Source organism: Cynara cardunculus, assembly GCF_001531365.2.
Source record: "Cynara cardunculus var. scolymus isolate 2C chromosome LG 3, CcrdV1, whole genome shotgun sequence".
Lineage (NCBI taxonomy): Eukaryota > Viridiplantae > Streptophyta > Magnoliopsida > Asterales > Asteraceae > Cynara > Cynara cardunculus.
This window is the reverse complement of record NC_037530.1, coordinates 2,270,507-2,293,064: the sequence shown is the minus strand read 5'-3', so window position 1 is coordinate 2,293,064 and position 22,558 is coordinate 2,270,507. Positions and strand designations below refer to the sequence as shown.

General features: G+C 36.2%; 1 protein-coding gene across 2 annotated transcripts in view; it reads right to left on the bottom strand.

Annotated features, from left to right (window-relative positions):
• Positions 1-21,893, bottom strand: part of LOC112508774 (ubiquitin carboxyl-terminal hydrolase 12-like) — a 29,048-nt gene extending 7,155 nt beyond the window's left edge. For both annotated transcript variants that reach the window (XM_025113519.1, XM_025113520.1), the window contains exons 1-21: positions 21,799-21,893; positions 21,373-21,442; positions 21,061-21,208; positions 20,785-20,942; positions 14,409-14,674; positions 14,115-14,333; positions 13,929-14,037; positions 13,737-13,852; positions 13,189-13,287; positions 11,761-11,870; positions 10,048-10,122; positions 9,664-9,742; positions 9,108-9,254; positions 8,932-9,012; positions 8,733-8,852; positions 6,585-6,707; positions 5,542-5,619; positions 5,329-5,417; positions 3,452-3,560; positions 3,289-3,357; positions 3,040-3,147 (exon numbers count right to left, since the gene is read on the bottom strand). In XM_025113519.1, coding sequence (XP_024969287.1) covers positions 3,040-3,147; positions 3,289-3,357; positions 3,452-3,560; positions 5,329-5,417; positions 5,542-5,619; positions 6,585-6,707; positions 8,733-8,852; positions 8,932-9,012; positions 9,108-9,254; positions 9,664-9,742; positions 10,048-10,122; positions 11,761-11,870; positions 13,189-13,287; positions 13,737-13,852; positions 13,929-14,037; positions 14,115-14,333; positions 14,409-14,674; positions 20,785-20,942; positions 21,061-21,208; positions 21,373-21,442; positions 21,799-21,828 — 2,403 coding nt within the window. In that variant the 5' untranslated portion in view covers positions 21,829-21,893. The remainder of the gene's footprint in view (positions 1-3,039; positions 3,148-3,288; positions 3,358-3,451; positions 3,561-5,328; positions 5,418-5,541; positions 5,620-6,584; positions 6,708-8,732; positions 8,853-8,931; positions 9,013-9,107; positions 9,255-9,663; positions 9,743-10,047; positions 10,123-11,760; positions 11,871-13,188; positions 13,288-13,736; positions 13,853-13,928; positions 14,038-14,114; positions 14,334-14,408; positions 14,675-20,784; positions 20,943-21,060; positions 21,209-21,372; positions 21,443-21,798) is intronic.
• Positions 21,894-22,558: the final 665 nt, after the last annotated feature.

The following is a 22,558-nucleotide window of genomic DNA, read 5'->3' as shown; positions in this document are numbered from 1 at the left end:
TATTAGGGGGTAAAAACCCAGTTAACACGATCTGAGTTGTAGCGTATAGCTAGCTAGTATGCTCAAATTGTCTGTGTAGAGGAAGAAAAAGAGGGAAAGAGAGTATGCAGTCATTCACATTTTACTTTTTTGCAATGTACCTACAACTGGACCTATATGTAATGTAATATTTGCTAGATTGAGAAGTCAGCTAATAACAAAATCAAGACCGTAAAACTAATAGAGATGATTCATTTATGCATACTCCCATGGTTCTCAATTAGTTTTCCTAATTGACTAGCTACTTTTTAATGGCTGCTGACTACGTAAAACAAACTAATAAATTATGCTACTTCCAATTTGTGCTCAACTCAAAGAGTAAGACTGTAACCTTCTCATCTGGTTGCATATATTATCGAATTTTTATTACAAAAAGGTCCCCTTTTTTCTCTTCTTCAAACTCCCACCAAATTTTAAGTTTCCCTTAACTTTCCTGACGAATGAATCATTATCTTATAGAGAAACTCTGTTTCACTTGTTCATCAGAGTCCCTTAGAGTTCACGGAGAACTCATATATATATATATATGTGTGTGTGTGTGTGTATATATATCTACCAGATACTTTTCAAAGTGGGAATTCGGAGACGTGGAAAATAAAAATTTATACGTGACGCTCTTCAAATTGGAAAGACTAACGAAGACAAACGAGAACTACAAGCGGCAAGTGAGTAGGAGAAGACGAACAAGAGAATGGGCTTATGTTATAAAAAGTAAAGTTCGTAAGTCAATTTTTAAACCGTAAGTTCTAACCTCAGCCTCAGACGCCCCGAGGCTCGCCTCAGTGGCTCGAGGCGTACGACTCAACTAACACACAAGAGGCTCAGCCTAAAACTCGATTTTCCAGCGCCTCACCTCAAGGCACGCCTCAAGTGTTTTTTAAACCATGCATCAGTCTAATGAGGTTAGGGAAATTCATTCCTCGTATCCAAGAGAAAAATTCAGTGTGGCAACAAGGTCAAGATAGCCTTAAAGATGGGTCCCCTAATGTGGGTGCATGTTGATTTAAGTCAAATTGCAAATATTCATTGAGTTGTTGACTTGTTTCCCAAGTATATGTCCACTCTAAAAGGCTATCCAAGTCAAAATCCAAAGATTCATTGAGTTGTTGACTTGTTGCACAAGATCCAGCATCAACCTTGCATAAATAGCCCAGCATGGTTGATCTTAGATTTCAACCTGATTTTTTAAAGCCATTTGTTAACAAGAGAATTGCCTAGCTAAAAAAAGATCACTAGAGTTCATCTTTCTAGTTATCATTTGTATAGTTCCCTAATATGGTTTCCTAAGTTGTGTATATATTTGTACATTTCTTCTCATTATCAAATACCAACCTTCGCCATCCCTCAAGAACTCCAAATTTGGGCAGCGTTATAACAAATTCCGTGTTACTTGAAAGGACCACCAGAGTGTGGCATTGTGTATTCAAATCATGGACATAGCCATATTAAATTTTTTCAGATGCAGATTGGACAGGCCGCAAAATGGAAAGAAGATCCACTTCTGGATATTGTATATTTGTTTGAGGGAATTTGGTCTTAAGAAGCAAAATCTTGTCTCAAGATCCAGAGTCAGAATACAGGGCTATGACACAATCTGTGAGTGAGAAAATGTAGATATATCAGCTCCGGACTGAAATAGGACTTTAAACTTCAATACCAGCAAACTTGTGGTGTGACAATCAAGTTGTTCTCATAGTGCATCTAATCTTAATCTTCTATTTAATGAAAGGACTAAGCACATTAAGTTGATTGTCTTTTGCACGTGAGGAAATTCAACAAGGCTTCATCTCAACAGCATATGTGAAGACCAGAGAACAATTAGCGAACATCTTCACGAAAGCTTTAAATGGGGTTCGGGTTGATTATCTTTGTAACAAGTTTGGCATGATTAAAATCTATGCTCCAACTTGAGGGAGAGTGTTAGCTGAAAATAGATCACCAGGGTTTATCTTTCCAGTTACTTTTATAGTTTCTTAATATGGTTTCCCAAGTTGTGTATATATTATACATCTTTTCTCACTATCAAATACAGAAAATTAGCATACTTTGACTACAAGAACAAAAAAACTAAGATAAAGATTTTATTTACCAATGCATATCCCAATGACATGAATAATACTCGCATATTTCTTGAATAACAGAAAGGTGTAAAACACAGCAATTTGAAGGAACAAAACAGAAGAACCAAAAACATGGAAGAGGGGAACTAATTCCAAGAATATATAGAGCAAGTAGATTAGAGTGAATGAGAAAGAAAATGAGGATGAATGACACAGTACAAGAATAGGAATGAGAATGAAAGCTGAAATGTTAACAATGGGAGCCATGACACTGAAGGATGACATTCTGTTCATGTCATATTATGATGTGAAGATAACCACCCATCCAGCTAATATCAATGTTGCTTCTTTTCCTTTTGCTGTCTATTTAAGATTGCAATAGAGCCACATACTTCATGCAGAACTAACAAGTAATCTGGAACTGGAAAAGTGAAAATAGATGTATAACATGCAGTATTTTTGAGAACTTTTCATGATTTAGATCCATAGTGCTCTGGCCCTTCTGCTAGCATATGATATGACAGCTAAAACTTAACATGCATTTGCATTATTCAAGTTATTTTACAACAGAGTGACCAAGAGTCTCTCGGCAGTATGGACACTAGATGGAAACAAATACAGGACAAAATCAAGTAGCAAGAACTACCTTGATAAGGAATACAAATCACCTATTCAACTTTAATTGTTGGCTCAATACCTGACACAATACTATGCTAACTTCAACAGAGAGGGGAAAGCATGCAAAGTCAAATTTATCATCAACATAAATTTTCTGAAGTGCACATCTCATGTTTGCCATATCTAAATACAATCGCCTTTGCATCAAAATTGGACGGACGCATGATAGGGAAAACGACGTACAAAACGAATTTATATATTAAAATCAAAATAGACCCTTCTTTTCAAAAGTGGCACAATATATCAAAGTTTCAAAGCATACCTGACGATTATGAACATATTCTAGAAAAGATGGAACAACAGGATAGCGACATTTTACAGTTCCAGCCTGAAGAGGTTTCTGAAAGCAAATGATGTCCCCATCTTCAAGCTATAAAGCCACATAAATCAAAAAAATGTTGGTCACATATTGCTAACACTTGATCAAAGGAAGGAACAGCTATAATAACATGAAAAAGATTGTGACAGATCAGAACACCACAATAAAGGTGCCACTAGCTTGGAAACATACCTGACTGGCCCGAAACGTTAGCTTCTTATCAACGTGTTCACACATAACATTAGGTTCAAATTTAATTTCCTGAATGACAAGGAGGATGATTCAAGAAAAAATCTAAATGATTCATAACAGAGCATAACATCATAACAAAACACATAGAGACTAAAAGACTGACCTCAAACAGTTCTATTTCTTCATCAGGTGCAAAGCCAGCCAGCTCATTTAGTTTTGTCAGAATTTCTGTTGGCTTTCCAGTACCCTTCACGAAGAGCCGTCCAACATACCTGACACGTTAAAACAGCTTCAGGAATGGAGCTCTAGCATGGGTAGATAGAGATATACCATAAGGATGTAAAACTAAACAGCAATGTTGTCTTGTGAACGACTTATAGGGGGTTAAGGCACAAGACAACATTGCTGTTTAGTTATGAACAAAATTCTCTTCAAATCCTTTTTAGCCCAAAAGGACTTGTTCGTGCTTGTAATCATTTATTTAGTCCATTCAATCAAAGAATATTATTCTTTTTCTATCTTTGTTCTCAGATCAGTGGGTTGGTGATACTAATCAGCTGTCATAAACCACTATCATGCCAGTATACCTACATACAATTTCATATCTCATGGTTGGTCTGGTGAATTTTAACTATCTAAGAACACCGAATGATATGAACCTCCAGTGTAAATTCATCTTATTCAGTTCCTTAATCCACATTATGTATTCTAGTTATCTTTTTCATCCCTTGCCTCTTTTCTTTGCAAAGAGAGGGGGCACAAGGCTTTTGGGTGGTCCACTCCTCCAATAAGCAAACTGAATGTCAGCTTAAGCATCTGCCTCATAAAAAATTTGTCTTGCATTACATGGAATAACCTCTATAAACTTTGCCTGAAACTAAAAAATGTCCTCAGTTTCAGGCATAGTTGCAGACAGATTACCTTTCATTTAAGAGTACTTTCATAAGCATTTTTCCTATCGCTAAGTTTATAATCCAATGTATCTATTATTCACGAATGAAAGAACTAAGTCTTTCTGGAAGCTATATACCAGTGTTTAGGCCCTTTTTCCACAAGAGTTGGTGATACAACATAAAATCAAAGCTCTAGTTTCACCAATAATAGGTGCAAATCTATCCAGTTCTTACGGTTCTCCTAGTACGCACAAGTGGAAGCTGCACTTTGTTTGGTTGTAACATGGTAAATGCATTTCAGTCAGGCCCTCCACATGCAACCAGGGATCACATGTGATATTGTTGGAAGATGAAATAATTGTCTGGCCTTCTAGAACGGTTAAGCTCTTAACGTGGAAGTCTTGACCCATCAAGTTTACCTTCACAAACACCTATTTCAATCAGGGGTCAGGTAGGAAGTAGCGAACTAATGGGCTTGCTATATCTTAATCATACATGCTTGATACACTGCTGTTCTAGTCAGTCACTTCATCCCTTTCTGGATAGGTTTTATTGTCCACACTTGTACCTTCTACATGATGCATTGATGCATCTTAATCAATATTAAACCCACAAAAAGAAGAAAATGTCAAAACAAGATAAAATGAAAGCGAGGACAAGATAAGCACTTACGCACAATACAGCAGCAAAACAAAATATTTAAGAAGATATATTAAAGGAAGCGCACTCCTTCACATGATGTGCTTAACTTAGAGGTTTGTTGACTAAACCATGTCTTACACCTAAGTTCAGCATTTTCACATTTACAGGTTGGCATATTTTCGAACGTAACCCCTACCACCAAAACATTCCAGAATTATTCATAAACTTTACTAAACACTGGCTCAAATGACATGGTAGGCTATGGAGCTTATATAGATGTAGAAGATGAAAGGGTTAATGCTGATGAGCAGCAAATGATGTGAAAGGAACGAAAAAGGGCATATTTCCACATAGTAGCACTGCTCAAATATACATGGTAGGCTTTGGATGTCATATAATGTAGAAAGCTGTAGGTCACTGCTGGTGGGCGGCTAACAATCAGTTAAAGAAAAAGAATGGGCATACATTTAAACTTAGAGAAATATAGAGAATAGAGAATGGCTACCGCAGCTCCTCCTTTAGAGGGTCATAAAGTTTGAAGAAAAGTAGAATCTCTTCTTTAGTCTTCCCAGGTGGGCGAACTGGTCGTAGATCCTACATCAATAGGAGAAACCAGTGATGTTTATAACATAGAACTCTGATAATTACAATAAAGAGGGAGTTGAATAAATATCAAGTGACAACAGTCGAATAAGAATACTTATCAATGATATATTACCTGTCCCATTTCTACCTCCAAAAACAACTTAAGCTCTGCATTGTTAGCCTTGTTAGATACCTCTCTCAAATGTCCAACCTAAAAACACGTTTGATTTGACATGTTAATGATCACCAAACTACTATGTAAATGAACAAATTCCCAATGCTTTATAACCCAAAACAAACCATGTGCCAGCTGAAGTGTAAACCTCCAAAGTCAAACCGCTTATTCATTTTAAACACTAACGCAGTTGCAGTTAAACAGCATAAGTAACTTACAGAAATTGCTCAACTTTTAACTGATCTGAAATAAACATATAGGCCAGAGCAGTCATCTCTGTTAGAAACACCAAGTGAACTACAAGGTTCAAGTTGTATCTAGAGAAAACCACTTTGCATTGAATTGCAACAAAACCAGAAATGCCTTCCTACTTGTAGGCTACATATTAACTATATACAAGTGTGCCCTTTCTTCCCAGGGCTGAAGTTCCATGGTAACCTGACATGGCACCTAAATAGGGTATTTGATTTTAACTAAGAAGCATAAGTAATTCCAGATGCCATTTTCAGAAAGTTCCAACAAGTTGATAAACATTTGTGTAACTTCTAACAGAAGAATTTACATAATCTACTCTTGTTTTAATTTGTGAACAAAGAAACAAATAGACAAAACAGGTGCTTGTTAGTACTGAAAAAAGTGCAGATGCTTCCTTGATCCTGCAGGGATTCAATAACAAAAATATCTACATGAACAAAAAGTGGACTTCACGCAATGGACTAAAAGGCAACTTCAGTCTCTTAATCCCCAAAGAAAAACATCTGCAGCATAATTGACTTGTAATAGACAAGAATCAAACTAAGTTCAGTATTTCTATCATGTGAAGTTGGTGGGCCTTCATAAGCAAAACCGAATGCTTGTTAAATAAGTAGAAAGAAGCGTAATGTACATAACCTAAGATCATATTGACTTTCCATGCCATGAGAAGAGAGATAACTCGTAACTCAAACGTTTATTGAGGTAGACGAAAAACACGCTTAAAAGCAGATTTCAGAAGTACTTACAGATTGAGCTTCTTCTAGAGGAGTTAAAGGACGATTTGGGCGGTAAGTATGATTTTGGCGCTTTGCCCACAGCCAGAATCGTTGATATTGAACTGGTATACCCAATTCTTTGGCTACTTCCTCCTGAAAAATATCAGTCCAAGATTCAAAAGTTACTAGAATATTTGATAGTGATACTCTCTATTCAAGGTTGGAAACACGGTATTAAAAAATTTCCAAGGTGCTCAATGTATGCTGGTCCATCTAGAATATGAGAAGAAAAAAAAGGATGTGCCACAGTCTCAACCACTTGCAGAGAAAATCCTACCAAGAAACTTTATAACAGAAAAAAGAAGGCAAGATATCAACAATTAGGGTAGCATCACCAATCACCAAAAATGTCTAGAAACTTGGATGATGCATAATGAATATAGGCTGGAACATGCAAACTATAGACAAATATTTTAATATTGTTACGAGTGAAAATCAAGCTAGCCGTATGCAGGTGTTTAAATGGGGTTTTTAGAATGCTGGTTATTAAACATGTCAATCCTAATCAGCGCTTGAGTAGTTTGATTTTGTCTTGTTAATTCTACTAACCTTGATTATTGAAGGTCCCAGACACATAATACAGGTTATGCAGACAACATGTTGAAACTATTCCCAACATTTTATTACTTGTCTTCATTGATGCCTTCAGGCTATGCAAGTTGTTCTGCTCATAGAGAAAAGCAAATACAAGGGGATACCTTATGAACTAACAAAGGTTTGTTAACAATATATCAGCCCCTCATGACTACTTCCATCAGATGTTAAGATGTATGGCATTTGAATAGAATCTTTTCAAACTATAACAAAGTGACCAAAACAAAAAGTGGATTGAACTAGGAATCTATTTGAATCTCTTTTAGATGGGTGGAGCCAGTTGAGGCGATAAATTTTTTTCATAATTCTGTAATCAGATCCCATAACATACCCAAAGCCCTCTCTTACTTCAGTTAGGTAAAACACATTACACTTGACCAAACAGCCAAATGGATAATATTCAGCAGAATGACATAGGATCATTATATAATGAAGCCTATTGATAAAGAATGATCACAGGCTGCAACATTATATAACATGTGAAAAAGTAGATATGCAAAAGGTACATGATCAACAAGTGTGCTATTAGAGTTGGATTTAATTTTCAAAATGCAGGGTTTACAGTTTACTATAGCAGCAAAATGTAAACATTCGCTCAAGTTCTTTCACATAAGCGTATTAAGTATTCCTGGTCCTTTATGAATTAAGGCTGAGTTGGGTTGAGTTGAGACTTCCGCTCTGTTTGCATTAGCTGTCCAATTTGACTTATGTGATGATGCTCAATAATAATTATTAACAACAGAACTCATGTTTGAGGCTTCGTGGCACCAACCTGTATGCATACAGAACCTGTTATTTTCTATTGAGCGTAACTTATTTATTTACATGTTCATTTATCACTCTCGGACTGCATATCTTCCAAATTGCAGTACCGACAAGGGTTCTCTTTCGTAAACTCAGGTGTGCGGTTCTTTCACTTAGATGCAAGTTCATTTATTTACAGTTAAGCATTGGCTTTCTATAAACTCGGGTGTGTCCTTCTTTCATTTAGCCCATCCTCCGGAGTCTGGCACCTGTCTAGGAACTGAAAAGACCATGCTTAAAACAATAGGATTCTGAAATACCAAGCAAAATCAAGACTATAAATGCAGTTCTAACTCTTGAAGCTCAGTATATATGTCACATCAAATAAGCAATAAAAGCTATACAAGACTAAAAACAGTCTTGGTGCCAACCTAGAAGCCACTAGGGAAAATAGTAAATGTAAGCAGTCAAAGCTGATATAGAAAAACTTTTTTTAACAATCATTGTATTATTTATTGATTAGTTTCATATCATTTCATTCAAATGATAAATAAAGAAATGGGAGATATTGTATTTAAAGCACCATATGCAAGTTGCAGCACCACCAAGTTCAACTTTACATTAAGCATCAAATATGCATAGTTCAATGCAAGAAATACCTGAATATATTAACAACTGGTGGTTTCATAAACAATCAGAAACTATCCACTCTCGATACGAAACAGAAGTGAAAAAGTAAAAGCCAAAAAGAGAAAGGAGTTGAGTAACTAAAGATAGTACCTTGAAAAGAGTAAAAGAGATTTGCTTTTGGATACGGAAACTACGAACTTTGTCATGATCCACTAGATCAAAAAATATATTTTTCCCTATCTGTTCGTGAAGGTCCTCATCACGAGCAACCTACTCACATAGATTTACCGGGTCAGGCAAAATGACATATAGAGCTCAATATTCCAAACATGCCATGGAAAGTCGTAACCTTTATAATAGTGTACAAATGTGCCTCTGCTTTCTCCTTCCTTTTTTGCTCCTTCTCTTCTTGTTCTTTCTTCAATCTAATCTGAGAGGTGATTGAGGAATGTCATTGTCGGTATAATTTGTTGGGTACAAAATAGCAAGTAGCAACAAACCCTATCACCAAATTGAAAATCTTACTCTCAGGTGCTCTGCTACATCCTTCTCATCCACATTACAGATTATTTTCTCCTTGTCACTTTCACGTATATACACAAGCATGTATGCATTTGAATACTTCGTAAATTTAAATGGAGAGTTATTGAACCCAGGATTAGCTTGAGGTAACTGTTTCAGGAGAGTACAGAGAACAAGTAAGAAATAACTTCAAGTGAATATCACCTGCATGGCTCCATCCCAAAATAACTTTAGCCTGTTCACTTTGGGTTTTATTCCAAATTAAATACACCACTTGGTTTTTTCAACTTTGAAGCAGCAATCATTAATCAAACAACTGTCATGCCAAACATGTTTTACATAAAATTTCACATAAAAAAATCTCCAATTTTTCAATAAAATTTATCATAATGTTATTTATAAGATGTTTGAGACTAAAAAATTAGTTCCTACGAACAATGTTTTAATAGTGATTTGCCACATATCAAAATGATAGAGAAATCAATTGTATAAGTTTTGACCTAAAGCAACATTTGTTCTGGGACAGAGGGAGTAGCATATTAGTTATTTGTCCAATCACCTCTTCCTCGCCCCCATATTGCTCATCTAGTGCTCTCTTCATGTCTTCTTTTGTTACCCGTTCATCATCAAATTTCAGCCTACAAGAAACTCAGGTCGGTCAACACCACAAAGAAACATGTAACCAATAATGCCAGATATCTAAAGCATTTAATAGTTAAGGTAGGAGTAACCGCATAAACAAAACAATTTTGATAAAATGTCTATGGCAAAAACATGCAAGCAAATCACCAAAACAAACTTATGTAGCCAACCTCATAAAGAACATATGCAAGTAAACTGATTTAGAGGATTACAAAAGTGACAAAATGTATATGCCAATGTATAACCAGCATGGCAAGAAAAACAACCAAAAGTTGACACTTAATTAGCAAGGTTTCCATACCACTGATCAGAGAGGGTTGGCCGGATATAGGCATAATAATGTCCGCCATGTACTCCACCGCTGTGAACCAAGACGCTACAAAAACGACATTGAACCTGTCTTAGAACCAATGTTGATATCCACCATAATATGTAAGAAAAGAACATTATATGATCAAAACAGTGTACATATTCAAAAAACTGATTTCCATCAACAGCCTTCAGTTTACCTAAATCATAGTTTGCTATATATCTAAATGGGTAAGATCATAAACAACAGCCATAAAAGAAAACAGTAAATATAAGCTTACATAGATTGATGTATCGGCATAAATCAGAACATTAATAATACAAGAATCCAATTCAACATACAAATGATGGTCATGAAAACAAACCCTAAAAGCTATTTAAGGACCGATTACAGATAGCAAGATCACCATAGATGAACATTTCCCCCACTCTCTTGACAAACTTTTTTTTTGACGATACGCCTCTTGTCAAATTAAAATTGCGCAAAGCTTCCAATCTATTTCCAGCATGTGTAGAGGCACAATAGATATGTTAAAAGATTAGCACTCCCTACTTTCCCATACCCTTCATAATGATACAAAAGAAGAAATCGATAGTGTTACTGCAACTGCAGAGCATTGTTCCACGTCAGTAATTTCATATTAACTTCCTGTCATCAAAGGTCAAGAGAATAGCGTTTTTTACCCTGTTGTATCTACATATTGGAAATGTGCATAAAGTGTTTCAGGTTGCTTAAAAGCAGCGAAATAAATCAAACCTGCTTTTAGGCACCCTAGAGATGTACTATGTCATTGATAAACCAAAAAACAGCTACTTCATAAAATGGCTCAGCCAAAATATAGCAAAAAAAGAATCAACACTTAGAGGGATCCTTCAGCAAGCACATTACGAGATGCAGGTTCGACAAACAAGATTACAATCAAATACACATTAATACTTGACACTCCAACAATATGCTTAAGGTCTCAAGGAATTTATATATGCAAGTTTACTTCCCACAAGTTGTTGAAGTTTAGATGATACATGATTTAATTGTTTTTTAAATTCTAATGTTACTCCCTCACTCCCACAATATGTGAAACATTTTCCTTCATGGGATGTCGAGCATGCACCCTTTCCTCTTTTTCAAAGCTTTAGAGTAGATTAACCACTTTGCCAAATGCCCCCATGGTACTCATCACAAAAATTGCTGTGATACATCTTGGTCCATGAGATTTATTTCTAATACAGACATCTTTCCGCATTTGATTAACCCCCAAGTAGTTCTGTTAATTTGTGTGTAGGTGAAACCATGCACTTTGTTGTGGGACAAAGAGTGTGTGAACATGAGTTTCTTTTGACCAATCATATTACAGCTGATTTAAATAAGAAATTTAAGGTGAACATTTGATGTTTTTGTTAGACATACAAGCATCAATCACCATTTAAAGTAAAATTGATCAAGTTTTTGGCAATGTTCACACTGAGAAGTGCCTTCCTCTATCAAATACCGCCTATTCTTATACCACTGTATTAGCACAAATTCACAAAGAATTGTATGTTTTTTAAATGGTCTTGATGCATGTGATTCAGATTTGAAGCAGGAGACACGCTTGTACTGAGTCCCAGACAGGTCCTTGGTTCCATAAAGCAAATGATTCATTGACCAGTGGTCTGATATCCGTATCTGAACTCAAGAAGAAAGTGTGGTAGAAGATCACAGTACCTGTGAAGAGTGTAGAGATTGCGGACACTTCTGTCTGCCTGGGGTGATAAATACTTCCCGTTTTCTCTATCAAGATCAAGTTGCAAAGGAAATTCGTAGCGATCATTTATCTGCCAAATTAGATAGGTTCACATCGTAATTCCAAATGAGAATCCTGCTTTAGCAAATACCTTTCCGGTAACAACAATTATCATTGCAAGTATAGAGTAAAAAAATGGTTCACCACCAAGTCCCATAAATTAAAGAATGACTTTAAACTGATAATGGTATAATTCCATCAACTACCCATCCGCATCTCCTGATAAGAAAGCATCACTAAGAAACTAACCAATGAAAATAACAATTCAATAGAAATGTGGGAAGAATCAGAAGGAACACCCAATTCCGCTTGTTGTGAGTCTGGAATTTCAATTTGAGAATCAGAAGAAAAGTGAAACACGTCAGAATCAACTGTGATTCTACAAAATCTTCCACAATCATTTCACGCTTTGGGAATTTTCAACAAAAACTAATAGTTGCGAGTCGGATGGAAACTTTTAATGGTTCTCATAGAATTACCCTTTTCTCTCGTTTGTTTGTATCTATGGGTCTTCTCTCAATTTCTTGCTTTATTGATCATGTAAGTTGCCACGAAAAATAATAATTGAGCCCATAAAGGGTCAGTAGACATAAGTTAGGGGCCGTTTACCAAACGCTTACTCGGGTAAGCGAACACAAAGTCACATTACTTTACCGGATGAACATGGTAAGAACCAAAAATATTACCTGGAAAGAGCGAGACAAGGACCAAGAGCCTTACCCGGTAAGTGAGAGCGACGACTCTTACCACGTTAAGCGCTTACCGGATAAATTGTTGCATACGATACTGTTTTGGTGGACTAGAATCTTACCCGGTAAGTAAATGATAGTGTTATATTTTGCCGGTAAGCGCTTACCGGGTAAGCGTTTTATAAACGGCCCCTTAATGTGTTTTTATCTGCATGATATATATAGAATGGCATTGCCTAAAGATATAAGAAATTACAAAATGATGATTGCTAACAACTTATTGGATATATAAATGGCAACATTATTCCTCAAGCGCGCACACAAAAAAAACAACCTCTCCTTGGTGATGAAGAAGATTAGGCCCAACATATGAGGCTCTCAGAAGGTTGTGGGGTATGGGAGGAGGCTATTCTATCTTGTGCTCCTTGGTCTTAGGCATGGGTCACCATTTGCCTAATCCTAGCATGTGACCCACGAATATAGCAACCCCATCATCTTTACGACTATGTAAAGCACTGATCTCACAGTATTCAACAGTTGCCACTTTGACCTACCAGAAGCGTCCTAGATTCATGGTAGGCAGTGTCTCATATAAAAAATGCCAGGCAACATAAATGATGCACAATAAAGTAGCTATCCTGCAGATTAAATGTAACTAACCTTCACCATTGTATCTCGCATGAAATCGTATTCAAAGCGTTTTAGTTGGAGCTGAAGAACAGGGGGGAAATCAATGAACAGAACACCCTTCTTTGCATCCTGAAAGTCCATATTTACAGGATTGTTTGTGAGAAATGACAAACACAAAACACATCATACTCAAAGAAAGTAAACAAAATGCCATCCTAGATTAAGATATGAGTGTCAATAAAAGAATATGACAGCTAAGTAACTCAAGTGAATAAACCGGTCATGTTAATGGATTGTACCACCTCAACTAGTATGGTGTCAAGGCCTTTTACAGTGAGTGTTGTGAGCTTATCATGAAATTATTAAAAGTCCTCTCAGTTGTTACTTGTTGGTAGTTCCATCATAGATGATCTAGAGAGGAAGTATAATTTTTCAGTATTGAACAAGTAATCAGCATTCCTATGCCAAATCTGGAGATCATTCAACCTGTGACTTCTTAAACCATCACCATCACCAAAATTTGAATGGGACTCCAAGAGATAATAAATAAAACAAATTTCAGAAGAAATCCATCCAACCTGTAACCCATATTGTTCAGCATGATACTTGTTGTCACCTTCAAGTCGCTCCACTTCCACATACTTGTCAAAAGAGGCATAGACATCACGACAGCCTTTGACATCAAGCTGAAGATCTGATAAAGTATATGAAGCTTAGTAAGAACCTAGAGATTTATGAATAAAATGTCATTGTTAAACGAAGATATGTACCATAAAAGGATTCCTTCCTTGTTGATTTGTAGTCCACATTTATGCATTCAATAAAGTTCATATGATGTCCTTCAAATAGTTGTTGAATTGTACCCTCCACAACAGTTCCCTTCACAGTAACACCACAATTAGGTATCATCAAGGAGAGTAAAGACATCGAACTTTGGTATTAGAAAAATCCAATACCTTCATTTTGTCTTCAAGCTTCTCACAAAGAACCCTATTGAGCTCTTGAACATCATGCTGCATAAAAGAATCATATGTATCCCAGCCAAAAGACTTTGTCAATTCTTTTGTGGCTACACTGGTGTCACTATACTGAAGCTTATAAAATAAACTCTGCAAAGCCAAAGGAATGCTTCCTGATGGCATATCATTCTCGGTTGTTGGCATATGATACACAGCCTGGTTCAAAAGGTAAATATAAGTGCCTTCCAAATGTTATCAGTGAGCATCGACTGACGGGGTATAGTTACCAACCTTCCTGAAATAAGGGATATGGTACAACGTCTGGAGGAGAGAGTTCATATAGCAAGTAGCACCTTGATTTTTAAGCCCAACATAACCAGTTTCTTTTTTCGAGTCATGTGACCAGTAATCAACAACTCTCCGGACAGCAACATCAGCTTCAATTATGCATGTATCATTCAGAAGATAGCCTCTACTGGGGTCATATAGCTCACTAAGAGGCATAAATGAAGTGAAGCCCCAATCACTTTCCCGTGCATTAAACTGATGTTGGGTATCTGAAAGGTGAAAAGAGTCAACTATCATCAACCCAAGACTTTAGTGATAATGAGAACAAGAGAAGAGATTGGAGCAACAATTAGAACATATGGAAAAATTATTTCCCTTCTTTCTCTTAGTGTGATGATAAAAGTGCAATCAAATATGAATCATATTTTTTTCATACCACTTTTGGTGTTAAGAAATTTTCATCTAACCTCAGTTTTCTAGCCAATATTAAATTAAAATTCATTTTCCTACCTTGCCCATGCTTTAATGGTCAAGCTGTGCAACATACACAAAAACACATAATAGCATGTATGTGCATTGTTAAAGAATTTTGTGTATGTCTAGGTAGTCTTCATCCCTACTACCCAATTAGCTTTGTTGTACTCTTACGATATAAAATAATAGTTCAGTCTAAAATAATTACTATATTTTATGTTCCACACATGCAACGCAAGCCAGAGGCAGTGATCATTTTGTCAGTGACCATGTTTCACTTTTATACTGGATATGGAAATGAGAAAGGATGGCGAGGGTGGAACCAGAGAATCCCAGTGAAACAATGGCAGTGGGTTCAAAATTGTCCATCCATTCTAAGTTATGCTCAAATGAAAATGTAGCAACTGAAATCCATATAAGAATATATCGGTATCACCATCTTACAAGTTAAAACTTAAAAGGTTCTATAAATTACAAGAACATGGGATATTCTTAAAGAGACCATCACTTAGAAAGTCCTAGTCTGTGATAGAGATCAATTTCCAACTAAAAGAAAAACAAACAGCACTAAACAACGATTAAGACTACCTGGTTAAAACAATAACTATCTCAGGTAAACAATGTTTTTGATCGTCAAACACCAACAGAAGGCAGAACATCCTAGTCAAATTGCCGATTAGCACTTCCAAAGACACAAATTTATGTTTGCCTCCTCAAGGTTTTAAAGTATGGAAATGTAAGGCAAGGCGTTTTCCCTCAGGGAGGCGAAGCGTAATCCTCCAGGCGGAAAACAAATAAAACTCATAACGTGCAAAACATAATCCCATATCAAACAGAATATATTATATATACACTGGACATGAATATATATATATATATATATATATATATATATACATTATACACAAAATTTATATATACACACACTAATATGCATTCCAATGCCACATTATACTCAGACATATATACATATACATTATACACAGGACGTGGACACAATATCAACCATCCAAGATATATACTTACTAAAGGGAGTACCAAGTAGGTGAGTACTTGACTGCTGGACAGAATGTCAGAAAATATATACATAAATGTATATACAAAATATATACACTAACAAAGGCATAGGCCTCGTGAGAATACAGTTTAGGGTTTTACTTTTAGTCTTTTATTAAATAAATAAAATAGGACAGCGATCAACCAAGTGCTACGCCTCGTCACTGCCTCACATCCTCAACGCCTCGGTCACCGCATCAGGCAACCGAGGCGTATGTCTCGTCCAGGCCTTGAGAGGCACCAGCTCAAGTAGTCAAGTTCGATTTTAGAACGCCTCTTGTGCTTTTCAAAACCATGCTCGTACTTACAAACAATCATGCCCATCTGGCTCCGATGATGAAACCAATATGGTAACCTATTCTCTTAGTTTTAGCATCCAGAACTGTATGTCCTTCAATAGTAGCAGAAGCATGTGTCCCATAAGAGCCAAAACAGTCACAGTGCAACTCAAGTTCTAAGTCAATTAACTGCTCAAGCTATAATTGCAAAAGTTTAGTTGATTAAAAGGTCATGCTTATTCTTGAAGAGAGATTGGTAATGAGTAAATGAAACTTGGTCCAGTCAAACAGGATAACTAGAATCTAGAGGTGGCAAAATAGGAGGGTCGGACCAGTTGGATAATGAGCCAAACAGATTCATGTCAAAACGGGTTGGGTTGGTTCCTTTGACCTGCCTTTTTTTTATTTTTATAAAAAATTAATGTATTAAATGTGACAGCAAAAAAAATTATTGAAATAAATAACCTATTTTTTTTTATAAAACGATTTAGAATGTTGTAAGAATTTGAATACAGTTTGAGTGACTTTAGACCAATTTGACCCATTTCATTTTTAGCTATTTTTCTTATTTTTTCCATTTGACTCATTAGAGATAAAATATAACAAATGAATTTTTAAGTGAATGAGTCAAAACTGCTACCTCTAACGCTAGGTGCACCATAATTCACCATGTTCTATGTTCAGCTCATGCATATACTTTAGAGGTATGCAAGTCAGAAAACTTCAGGGGACAAGAATTGCATGCAGATCTGGATCCACTCACCAAACACTCTTCTAACTCATGTTTGAACTATGCTGTTAAAATCGCGATACATCGGATATCGGTCTCTGGAAAAATATCGGTGGTGAAATATCGGTCAAAATATCGGTTCCGATAATATCGCCGATATTTATCGATATTTCACAGATATTTTGATGAAAAAATCAGTCCGATATACCGATTTTCTATAAGGCAAATGTTTGGGCTTTTTTTATTACATGTTGGGCTTAGTTTTTTGGGCCTCTTTATTTGGTCAACCAGTCAACACATGTATTGGGAAGCTAACCTAAACGAAGAAGTGAACGTATTAGATGATGTCGACTCGGATGCCGAACCTATTGCTTGAGTTTAGCTCGTTTTTTAACACTTTTCCTAGTTTGTTTTGTGAGCCTTGTTTATGTGATGTTTTAATTTTGAAACTATATTTCTAAACTCTAATTAATGCATATGATATGTTTATGGATGCATACATATATATATATATATATATATATATATTAACTGCTATTTTGGACCGATATATCACAAATATAACCGAAATATCGAATATCGGTCCTGACCGATATTTTGTATTTTGACTGCAGTAACAGCATAGTGTTTTAATCACAGTTCCATTGCATGCAAATCACACAAGACAACAGAGGCTCGTCACCATTCCATCCACCTCGCTCTTATCCTATGAATAACAACATCATCAATCTCTTCACCCCAACTGATTCAAATAACAAGAGATATCATTCAAAGCTACTTGTCTGTATATGCTGACTGCACTTTCCTACATAACTAAGTTGCACTTCCTACTGTTTATTCCACCCCAGATTCCATGTTATTTGACCAAACTTCAAACTTTGCATGAAGACATTTTCTAGTATTATCAATCAACACTACGCCATCAGCATAAACTGTACATCATCGGCATAAATTCTACGTCATAATAAATCAAGCAATGACACTAGACTAACCACGGGTGTGATAATATAGTTATAGGAAGAATATTTCTCTTGCTGATGCATGCTTCCTATCTCAGTACTGTACATTCATATCCTACATACCTTTAGGTCAAAAGACCACCACATCCCTTCTCTTAGCATCATATCATATACCCTTCAGATTGAGTACACGACATGAAACTTTTTTACCGCCTCTGTCACTTCATGAGTTTTTAGAAGAAAATAGCCTTTGTTAACCTCCCATGAAAACGAACCATAAGTTACAACAAAGGATTCAATAAGCTATGCTATTACAACGGTCAAAATCTGAAACAGCAGTCAGGACCGTGATCTAATATAGCGGTTATCTCGGTCCAATAATAGTGATTCTTATAATAATTAGAATTATACATAGATATATACATTAAATAGTATACATGAATTTTATACATACATATATATATTGAACACAAGCAGAATAGCACGTGAATAGAAGAGATGAAGATCAGAGGATGCTGGGAGATGATTGTGGATGTCGAGCGAAAATCAAAAGACGCGGAGGAGTAGAAGATGCACTATGCCGGAACAGAAGATATGAGAGAGGAATAGCGAGTTTTCACACTGCTATTGCAAATCAAATTCACAGGCCAATTAGGGTGATTAGCACTGCTATGTTTCCTAGGACTGCAATAGCACCACAATTAACAGCATACAATAAGTTACTACTTGTAGAAACTAGTTCACCGCTCTCTTCCTTTTTTATCAGGTTAGACATACTAAAATTGTTTCTCACATGGCATTCCATTAAACAAAAAAGTAATAGCTTTGGAACTGCTTTGCACTTCCCAATCCTTTTCCATGAGAAAACAACTCAGATATGACAAGGAATCTCAAAAACTTCTCTGTTATCCCAAAAACCTTATAAAGTGCCTCCAATAATCAAATGCATAGTAAAATCTAGTTATCTATGTTCCAAAAGTATTGCATGCTGCCATGCCGCACAACAACATTAAGTAGCCAATCCGGAAGTTGTTTGATTCTTTCCCTTAGGGACTTTGAGAACTAAATATTATCTTTATAGATACAAGTCATTGTGCCTATTTCCCAACTTGGACGTATAGTTGTAAAAGGTGGGATGTGAGCCCCTCAAGCGAGAGGTGAGGCAAAGCCATCCAACCTTGAGTATCCTAAGTGAGCATATGGTATGTCTAGGTGATGGTGCAAAGTTGGGTTGAATTTGGTGAGGTGACCACAGTCCACAAGTATTTTTACCAAATTCAAAGTTCCAAAAAATATGAAATACATCAAAATTTCACGGGTTTATAAAGTTGGATTGTATTTGGAACTAGAAAAAAGAAATCACTAAAGCATGGCACATGGCAAGAAACAAACTACTGGAGATAGATGCTCACACTAGGTTGAATCTACACATGTTTTTGGATCTTCTATTATTTAATATGTGGAAGGCAACATGCTTTTCATATTAATAAAATCTTTGATCAAATAAATTGGCATGATTGCATCTTACATATGATATGTGAAAGCTCACTATTTCCAATAAAGATAACGCTTGCCTTTTTGGGGTCAATCACCTTTTTGTGTCACCTTTGTTTACCTCTCACCCTTAGCAATAACTTCCAAGAATGGCCAATTTATGACTAATAAATAGTCTTCGACAACTTCACAAGCATCAACCACAAGGGTTGTGGTGTAGTGGTTGAGGCCAGTGAGATGCGGTGGAATATCCCATTTTCCCGGGGTTCGATTCCAGGCATCCACAACAGTTGTGTGTCCACTGAGTTTATCAGGGTTGATGTCTTACAGTCACAATTTTCCAGGATTAGTTTCGGCATAGCCTGGGACACCCTTCCAAAAAACTTCACAAGCATCAACAGAACAAGTAAGCACCCCAATCCACCTCTATCCAAACAAACTACAAACACTTTGTTTATCACAGTCTGCTGGCCCCGTTCATATTGGGTCTCTACTCTCTACAGCACAAAAGATTGATGAAGTGGTACTTAATTTCTGCAGGATAACTATCATGGATAAAAGACACTACTAGTGACCAGGATTTTGCCCTTTCATCGTCACTCACTCATTTCAAGGAATGCCATACATATTACAGCAGTACATACTAACAAGGTGCCCTTTTAACTTATATTCGTTCTATTAGTCTTTCATCTTTTGGTGGAAGGGTTCTAGAAATAGGGGGTACCAATATAAAATATTGCTCAAACATACATGTCAAAATTGTTAGAAGTTGTTGTCATTGGCTAAAACCTTTAAAAGCAGGCAAGTTCTCTCCAATTAAATCATCCAACAAGAATACTGGATATATGAGGCCATGATGACCAGATAACCAAATAAATTGTTAAGACAAGACAAGACATCAAATGTAAAATGGAAGGAAAACCACCATCTTGATCCACTTTAGAATTTGCACCAGTGTTTGGACTTTATTGGCAGCATAAATATTAAAACATCCATGTGCATTTGTGAAGCAAAGTTCTGTTTTTGCAAAGGATAAAAAAACTCCAAATGTCGAAGATAAACATAATATGTCAACAAACTACAAATACAATGTTGAGAGCATCCATATGAAAATTCAGCTTGTCATTGACCACATCTCCATGTTTGCGGATCAGACACATTATCAAGGCAAAGTAAAATGGTTTAATCATCTTTATGGTAGTTCTCTTTTCTCAATCATCATATAATTGAATTATCCTTGAAGCTTCCCTCATATGAAACTAAAGGGAGCTTCTTGCAAAAGTGCATTTCGTCTCGAAGCCCTTTTGTCTAAATAAAGTGAATTTCGTCTTAATGCCTTTTTGTCAATAATTGTCTAGTTTGTTAAAAAGAGACAATAAAAGACTTACCTTTTCTCATGGTGAACTTGCTATGAATTTGATTGATCACAGCTAAGCTGAACTGAGCATATCTACTCCAACCATATGGCAATGATGAGGAATCGGCAACATCAAGATACATCGATAGATGGTCTACATTGTTTCCTTTTGGGAATATGAGCACTCGCCTAACCACGCAAAACACCATGTGAACAGAATATTATAAACCAATCACCACAATCATGTCTTAGTGAGAAGTTATTACTGCACACTTGGAAAACAAAGTATTTGGTTAGACAAATATACCATTTATATCCTCCAACAAAGAACACTTCAGAGTACAACTTTTTGCCGGTCAATCTCGAAAAGTTCTCTATAGTCCATGTGAACCGTGCTGATGGTGGATCATCAACTGCCGGTGCATCAACTGTATTAGTAGCTTCTGCAGGTGCAACTACCAAAAAATGGATGCAACACAAGTTAATTTACTTAGAGAAGAAGTATCCCTACAACCCAATGATCAAATTACATATCCCTACACGGGCATAAACAAGATAGACACAAATTTGAAAGAAAAAATGAGGACCAACATCAATCCAATTACACAGCCATCAATACCTTCCATTGGTTGAGGTCCTTCAGCGGCCGCAAATTCAGAATGTGGGACTAGCATCTCGTCCTCTTCCGGCTGCAAGATTAAACTCCACAAATAAACAAATTGGATCTAGTCACATTTAATTACGCACTTCCTGATCCTCAGAATTCAAAACCCTAAAAATTAAACATTTTTCCAGAAATAGTAAAAAAGGAAGACACGGAACAGGAGCCCTTTTAGATCATACTTCACATTCATAAAAGATCGTTTTAGAGATCGAAACTCGAAAAACAGATCAAAGAGTGTAATTAAGCAACTTCAAGCAGCAAATACAGATACAGACGTACGCCTATAGATATATATTGCGTGTGCATGTGCGTAAATGAGTGTAAATTAGTGTGTGTATATATGAATATGTGCGTATGAAATAACATCATCGTTGTCGTTACATCAATAGGTGGCGGAGTCATGAGAGTCATCGACGGCGATTGGTGGCGGAATTCGATCGGCGAATCGGCAGGAGGTGGAGGGGGTAACGTGAAGTTCGATCGACAAAAGAAAAAGGGAGACTGGTTTTAGGTGGGGTTGAGGGCAGTTTCGGTATTTTAAGAGATGTAAAAGAGGGAGCAGACTAGAAAAGACAATGCTACGTCTATTTGACGGAATGACGTGGTGGGCATGTTTCCGTGGACGTATTTTCTGAAATTACGAAAAAGCCCCTAATTTTTGTGAAATTCCCAAAAAGCCCATAGGGTCGGCTATATGCCTATCATTACATGAGGTCTGAGGAGGCGTTCATTCCTAAAATATTTATTTTAATTAATTAAAATGAAATGTTATTAAATTTGATCAAATATTTGATTGACGCAGATATAATGTAATTTGTTAGAAGGATTGTTTGTTTATTTTTTAATGGTTTTATTAAAATGTAGTCTCTAAATTGTTAAGAGATAAATCATGTTTGATAAAAAAATTACCTCTTAATGGTTCTAAAATCCTCTTGGTGATTTTATATTTTGAGTCTCCCTTAACCGTTCAGGGTCCTAATTTCATTATAAACAATTATATTTCATTTTGCACTATATTATGAAAACCTCTTAATCACTCTAACTACTTAATCATTTTGCACCAAATCACTCGACAATTACCAAACAAACCTATTATAATATGTTTATTTAGTTTCTAAAATATAGGCTATAAATTGAAAAT